Consider the following 8,063-nt stretch of genomic DNA (forward strand, 5'->3'; position numbering starts at 1 on the left):
TATATATATATATATATATATATATATATATATATTTTTTTTTTTTTTTTGAAAGATGACATCTTGTATGAGAGTATATTATATATTATTTTAAAACATCAAGAAATACAGTTTCTCTCAATACAAATAATATTATTTTATAAGAAATTTTCGCTGGGTTATAGATACCAGCATCATCAGCTTGTAAAATGTTACAATAATTTTTAATCGTTATAGTTTATATAAAATTGTTACTATTGACGTCAGCGGTTGAATGGCTTCTTTTGATTTTTAAATTTTAAAAATGGCGTCCAAAACATAGTTTTTACATATTGGTCTTCATCAAGGTTAATTCCGCCGTTTCGCGCAGAGCACATGTTGTTTTGTATTTCTAACGCCTCTCTAATTTTTCTTTCAAACTTTTTATTTTCTACTTTTAACGTTCTTGTTTTTTCCCAAATAATATTTTCTTTGCAAAAGGTTTTGTGATATGCTAATGCAGATTGATTAGGCTTGTTTTCATTAATGCTCTTTTGATGTTGATGCATCCGCGTACTTACCTGCATTTTTGTTTCACCTATGTAGACTTTGGAGCAGTTGCATTTTATTATATACGTTCCAGGTTGGCTGTTACTTGGTAGTTTTGTTTTGTTTTTTGATGTTAATAAAGATCTTAAATTTGGGTTTGATTTAAATACTGCTCTGTACCCTGCTTTTCGGAATATTTTTCGAAGTTTTGGTGAAAGGCCTGGTACCCAAGGTAAAGACACTACAGGAAGATTGTTGCATTCTGATGGAATTTTGTTTTTATTTTGTCTTTTTTGATGGAATTGGTGTGTAATATTCCTCAATAGCTTTTCATCGTACCCATTTTCAATAAACATGTCAATTAAAAAATTTATTTCGTTTTGCAAATGATGTTTACTACAGATGGAGTAAGCTCTGTGGAGAAAACCTTTAAATATAGCTGTTAAAATATTTGGATCGTGATTTGAATGCGGTTTAATTTGAATGTTAGTGATTGCCTCTTTTCAATATACTTTGTACTCATATTTTCCTAGTGTGTTATTTGTAATGGTTATGTCAAGAAAGTTAAGCGTTTTTGTTTCGTTTTCAACTTCAATTGTGTATTGTATTGCAGGATGTTGTTGATTTAAAATATCTTGGAACTGTTTTGCTTGTTTGATGTTAGGAAATCTTGCATGACTATCGTCAACGTATCTTAAAAATGATTTTAGATTAAGTGCCGGATTTTGTGTCAAAGCCATTTTAATTGCATTATTTTCATGGAATTGTAGAAAAAATTCCGCGAGAACAACCATGAAAGAAAGTCCGATTGGTCCTGAGTTTTCCATTACGTGAATCTCATTGTTCCAATGAAAATAACATTGATATAAGCAAAGTTCTATGAGTTGCTTTGTTTCAGGTATACTTAGTTTTGTTAAGTTTTTATATGATAAAGTGTTACTTAATTGTTCTAAAAGTATAACGGTGGCTTCTTTTAACGGAATTGACGGAATTGACGGAATTGACAAAGTCTACATAGGTGAAACAAAAATGCAGGTAAGTACGCGGATGCATCAACATCAAAAGAGCATTAATGAAAACAAGCCTAATCAATCTGCATTAGCATATCACAAAACCTTTTGCAAAGAAAATATTATTTGGGAAAAAACAAGAACGTTAAAAGTAGAAAATAAAAAGTTTGAGAGAAAAATTAGAGAGGCGTTAGAAATACAAAACAACATGTGCTCTGCGCGAAACGGCGGAATTAACCTTGATGAAGGCCAATATGTAAAAACTATGTTTTGGACGCCATTTTTAAAATTTAAAAGTCAAAAGAAGCCATTCAACCGCTGACGTCAATAGTAACAATTTTATATAAACTATAACGATTAAAAATTATTGTAACATTTTACAAGCCGATGATGCTGGTATCTATAACCCAGCGAAAAATTTCTTATAAAATAATATTATTTGTATTGAGAGAAACTGTATTTCTTGATGTTTTAAAATAATATATAATATACTCTCATACAAGATGTCATCTTTCAAATTTCTAATTACAGCTAAATACGGAGCTGAAATCTACAAAAGCACTGAACAATTACAATCGTTAAAAAAATCTGTTGCTAAATCGAAAAACCAATACATTTTTTTACAAAAATGCGAAAAACATAAAATTATTCCAAAATCGTTACGAATAAACTCTCTAATAAAAAGTAAAAGAGCAGTAGGTATAATTTTTCGTTTTAGATTTGAACTCTTAATTTGCATAAAAAATGATTCAAAGAAACGATTCTTTAATTTTATGAATGATGTTAAAAAACTTCAAAACTTTCTTAAATGTAAACTTAATGAAGAAGACTATATTAAATTAGAACAAATTACTGAAAAATCAGAGGAAAGCATGTTTGTTAAATCAAAAGAACGATTAATAAAAAATTTAACATACTTCAAAGTGAACATGCAAATAGAAAAGATATTGCGAGAAAAACAACAAAATATAAAAAGGACGCAGTTTTAAACCTTTGCGATACCGATATTTCCATAAGTCACAATGATTTTCTAAACCTTGGTCCAAATTTTGTACCATCTTTAAAGTCGATACCATACATGGATATTATAACAACAACAGAGTCTTCTGCGTTAAAATTAGAATACAACAACAAAGTAGAAAACGCACAAAATTTAAGAAAAAATGTTTTAAGAATACTAAAAACGGAGAAAAAAAATAAATAACAATCTGACAAAAGAACAGAGGATATCTTTTAGAGAAATAAAAAACGATGAAACCATTGCTATATACCCGTTTGACAAAGGAACAGGTTTTGTAAGAATTGAACATTCTAAAGCTTTAGAAAAAATCCGTGAACAAATTGGTCCGACAAAAATTATTAGTGAAGACCCTACTGCCAGTTACGCGGCAAAAATTAGAAGATTTCTTTCAAAACTAAATAAAAAACAGCGTTTTTCTAAAGAGGAATACGAAAAAATATATCCAAGTGATCCTATTCCACCTCGAATGTATGGAGTAATAAAAGCTCATAAACCGGAAAAATCGTACCCTATGAGAATAATTATCTCTACCATTGGCACACCAAACCACGGAATATCAGAATTCTTAGTTAAGATAATACAACCAGTCTTAAATGAAAATCCGACACGATTAAAAAACTCTTTTGACTTTATAAAAAAAGCTGAAAATTGGAATGTCGCCAACAATGATATTCAAGTATCTTATGATGTTGTAAATTTGTACCCGTCAATTCCGTTAAAAGAAGCCACCGTTATACTTTTAGAACAATTAAGTAACACTTTATCATATAAAAACTTAACAAAACTAAGTATACCTGAAACAAAGCAACTCATAGAACTTTGCTTATATCAATGTTATTTTCATTGGAACAATGAGATTCACGTAATGGAAAACTCAGGACCAATCGGACTTTCTTTCATGGTTGTTCTCGCGGAATTTTTTCTACAATTCCATGAAAATAATGCAATTAAAATGGCTTTGACACAAAATCCGGCACTTAATCTAAAATCATTTTTAAGATACGTTGACGATAGTCATGCAAGATTTCCTAACATCAAACAAGCAAAACAGTTCCAAGATATTTTAAATCAACAACATCCTGCAATACAATACACAATTGAAGTTGAAAACGAAACAAAAACGCTTAACTTTCTTGACATAACCATTACAAATAACACACTAGGAAAATATGAGTACAAAGTATATTGAAAAGAGGCAATCACTAACATTCAAATTAAACCGCATTCAAATCACGATCCAAATATTTTAACAGCTATATTTAAAGGTTTTCTCCACAGAGCTTACTCCATCTGTAGTAAACATCATTTGCAAAACGAAATAAATTTTTTAATTGACATGTTTATTGAAAATGGGTACGATGAAAAGCTATTGAGGAATATTACACACCAATTCCATCAAAAAAGACAAAATAAAAACAAAATTCCATCAGAATGCAACAATCTTCCTGTAGTGTCTTTACCTTGGGTACCAGGCCTTTCACCAAAACTTCGAAAAATATTCCGAAAAGCAGGGTACAGAGCAGTATTTAAATCAAACCCAAATTTAAGATCTTTATTAACATCAAAAAACAAAACAAAACTACCAAGTAACAGCCAACCTGGAACGTATATAATAAAATGCAACTGCTCCAAAGTCTACATAGGTGAAACAAAAATGCAGGTAAGTACGCGGATGCATCAACATCAAAAGAGCATTAATGAAAACAAGCCTAATCAATCTGCATTAGCATATCACAAAACCTTTTGCAAAGAAAATATTATTTGGGAAAAAACAAGAACGTTAAAAGTAGAAAATAAAAAGTTTGAAAGAAAAATTAGAGAGGCGTTAGAAATACAAAACAACATGTGCTCTGCGCGAAACGGCGGAATTAACCTTGATGAAGGCCAATATGTAAAAACTATGTTTTGGACGCCATTTTTAAAATTTAAAAATCAAAAGAAGCCATTCAACCGCTGACGTCAATAGTAACAATTTTATATAAACTATAACGATTAAAAATTATTGCAACATTTTACAAGCTGATGATGCTGGTATCTATAACCCAGCGAAAATTTCTTATAAAATAATATTATTTGTATTGAGAGAAACTGTATTTCTTGATGTTTTAAAATAATATATAATATACTCTCATACAAGATGTCATCTTTCAAAAAAAAAAAAAAATATATATATATATATATATATATATATATATATATATATATATATATATATTTATGTATATATATATATATATATATATATATATATATATATATATATATATATATATACATATATATATATTTATGTATATATATATATATATATATATATATATATATATATATATATTTGTTATATATATATATATATGTTATATATTATATGCGATATATATATATATTTTTCAAGTATAACATCATTTTGATGTTGTAATAACGTTATATTGATGTTATATCTAAAAAATATAACGTTATTTTTCAACATATAACATCAATATAACGTTATTGTAACATCTAAATGATGTTATATTCCTTTGATATTATCATTTTGATGTTATAATAACGTTATATTGATGTTATATCTTCAAAAATAATGTTATATTTTTCAGATATAACATTATTTTGATGATATAATAACGTTATATTGATGTTATAATGATGTTAGTTCGCGCAACTTTGTCGTTATATTTTTTTAAAATATAACATCAAAATTTTTTAGTGTGTACTGAAAGTTTGTTTACTTTGAACCAGTCGGAAAATTAATTTCAAATAATATAGTAATGTTGTGAAATAAACAAATTTGTGTTGTCGTCAAACATTTGCCGACGATTATAAATAAAGTGTTTGAAAATAAAATTAGAAACCTTTATAAAAATTAGAGATAATATGGACAAAAATAGGAAGATATTACTTTCTAAACCAATATTCTACTAGGATTTTACAAAAATAAAGTTTTGAAATGATTCGGATTTTTTGTTCATGAGTCTAAACAGTAAACAATTTTGATCATAAAATTTGTTAGAAACACTGCAAAGCTGGCTGAGATCTCAGGAAAGTTTGAATTTAATAAAATGCTTAGGAACTGTTGTAGAATGTAAAAACTTTGGTTATAAAATCAATTTAGACAAATTTTTATTCTACGCATGGATACGCAATATGTTTTTCTATAAATTGAGATGACCCAAGCAGTTGTTAACTTATGCATTTTAAATAACTTGATGCATTTTTCCCATATAATAGTTTTATTTTATAATAATTTAAAAACGTTTTTTAACTGTGAGTTATGTCATTACTATTTTGCGCCACTCGTTTTAAGTTTTTTTTTATCATATTGAGAGTTTCTTTGGTAAAAATAATGTAAAAGTTTTTCACACAGTGCTTGCGGAAATTGTCCAACGAGCTCGTATAATAAAGGTGTTAAATTATTTCTGTGACATCCCCGCAAATAAAATGCCTTAGCTAATTAAAAAGAAAGGTTTTGTATATCATCAGTTGAACCTGATTAGCTTTTTACTATCATATACTATGAAATATATTTTTTTTAATTTTCTTTTGGATTGCAATTTTTTTTTTTACTGTAATATATAATGTTTTTTGTTTTTTAACTCATTTTTTAAATTTGATGTTGTTTGCACTACATACAGTATATAATTAAGAAATTATTTTTTGTTTAAAACTTTTTATATTTACTTTTATAAGAACATATTTCTTGTTATTTTTTCGGAGTATTTATCAAGCATAATTTTTACGAATGTTTTAAACCAAATTTTAACCAAATTAAAAAATACTTGAAAAAAACTCACGAAATGTTCCACGAATATTTAAAAAAATTAGCAAACGAAGTTTTAAGCTTAAAAAAATTATTTTGAATCATGAAGTTCATTTATTCTTTAGCAAATTTCTTTTTTCTTTACTTTTAGGTCTTCGTTGCAGTACGTCTTTGATAGTAAGTCTTTATATATATATATATATATATATATATATATATGATATATATATATATATATATATATATATATATATATATATATATATATATATATATATATATATATATATATATATATATATATATATATATGTATATATATATATATATATATATATATATATATATATATATATATATATATATATATATATATATATATATATATATATATATATATATATATATATATATAAAACAAGACACGAGCTTTTTTAAATATATATATATTTAAAAAAGCTCGTGATTTATGAAAATTATTTATAAATATATATATATATATATATATACATATATATATATTTATAAAAAAGCTCGTGAATATATGAAAAGTTATATAAAAATGCAATGATAAACAGTATACACCTTAGACTTGATTAAATCTAGGCAAGGGAAGGTATATAGAGAAATCAAACTAAATAAAGTGTAATTTAATATATTTAAAATGATTTATTAATTTTACATAAACTTAAAAAAATTTTTCAAACAAAGTTACACTTTCCACTTTAAAAACTAATATATCATAAAAAACATAATCGATAGTATGTTATAAATAGAAGAAAATTACTGAAAATAGCAAACTAAATAAAAAACACAACAGTAGGAGATGTTAAGCTCTTTTACGCGACATCAACATAAGTAATAATCTGAATAGTTATATATACAACCCATGATAGAACAATCATCAAATTAAATGAAACAACACAGTTACAAGACCTAGGTATTAACATAAATAATAATCTGAAATAGAAAGCCCACATCACAACAATAACCAATAAAGCTTACTTAAAACTAGGTACACTAAAGCGGACATTTGTATTCTGGTCAACTGACTTGTTTACTAAATTATATACAACTTATGTTAGGCCGAAATTAGAATTTTGTGCACCAGTTTGGAATACACATTTGAAAAATGAAGTAAAAAAACTTGAAAGAGTTCAGCAAATAGCTACAAAGCTTGTACCAGGTTTAAATCACAAGTCATGTGAACAACGTTTATCGAGCTTGGTTAGAAAGTCTCAATACCAGAAGAATTAGAGGGAACCTCATCCAGTGTTTTAAAGTAAAAACTAATTTAAACAAAGTAAAATGGTGGCATCCAAACTAAAAACTTTTTCTTTAACTCTAAAAGATCCATCTTCAAATATCAGAGGAGAACCACACAATGATATATATGCCTTATTCGTACAACTTACCAATTTAAATGAAAGAAATAGGACTTTTTTATAGGACTTATACTTTCATGTCATTAAAAAAGAAGCCGTTATAAAAATACCGTTGTAACGAGATCAAACGTCAGTTTTCACGTCAAACAAGATTTTATATAACCGGTGTTGAAATTCGGTAGCAAAAATATTTATTATATTATTATATTTTATTGATTTTAAATATATGGCTAAATAAATGCCAAATGACATGAAATTTAAAGTCCCATAATAAAAGTCTTATTTTTTTAACTTAAATATTTTAATATATTTTGATCTATTCTATAAATATAGACCACTCTAATACCGACAAAGAAGATAAATTTCGTGTGCTAAAAAGCACGCGA

The 8,063-nt window shown here is 26.4% G+C and overlaps 3 protein-coding genes across 3 annotated transcripts; 2 read left to right on the plus strand and 1 right to left on the minus strand.

The window, feature by feature from the left end:
• Positions 1 to 242: 242 nt before the first annotated feature.
• On the minus strand, positions 243 to 863 carry LOC136089966 (uncharacterized). Its single transcript, XM_065816069.1, has one exon. The coding sequence runs from the start codon at positions 861 to 863 to the stop codon at positions 243 to 245; it is 621 nt and encodes a 206-aa protein (XP_065672141.1).
• A 1,427-nt stretch (positions 864 to 2,290) lies between these two features.
• LOC136089967 (uncharacterized) lies at positions 2,291 to 3,727 on the plus strand. The gene is made up of 2 exons (XM_065816070.1): positions 2,291 to 2,391; positions 2,755 to 3,727. Exons 1-2 carry the CDS (start codon positions 2,291 to 2,293, stop codon positions 3,725 to 3,727), a joined length of 1,074 nt encoding a protein of 357 aa, XP_065672142.1.
• Positions 3,728 to 3,874: 147 nt separating this feature from the next.
• On the plus strand, positions 3,875 to 4,495 carry LOC136089968 (uncharacterized). Its single transcript, XM_065816071.1, has one exon. The coding sequence runs from the start codon at positions 3,875 to 3,877 to the stop codon at positions 4,493 to 4,495; it is 621 nt and encodes a 206-aa protein (XP_065672143.1).
• Positions 4,496 to 8,063: the final 3,568 nt, after the last annotated feature.

The sequence above is a fragment of the Hydra vulgaris genome, chromosome 13 (genome assembly GCF_038396675.1).
Source record: "Hydra vulgaris chromosome 13, alternate assembly HydraT2T_AEP".
Lineage (NCBI taxonomy): Eukaryota > Metazoa > Cnidaria > Hydrozoa > Anthoathecata > Hydridae > Hydra > Hydra vulgaris.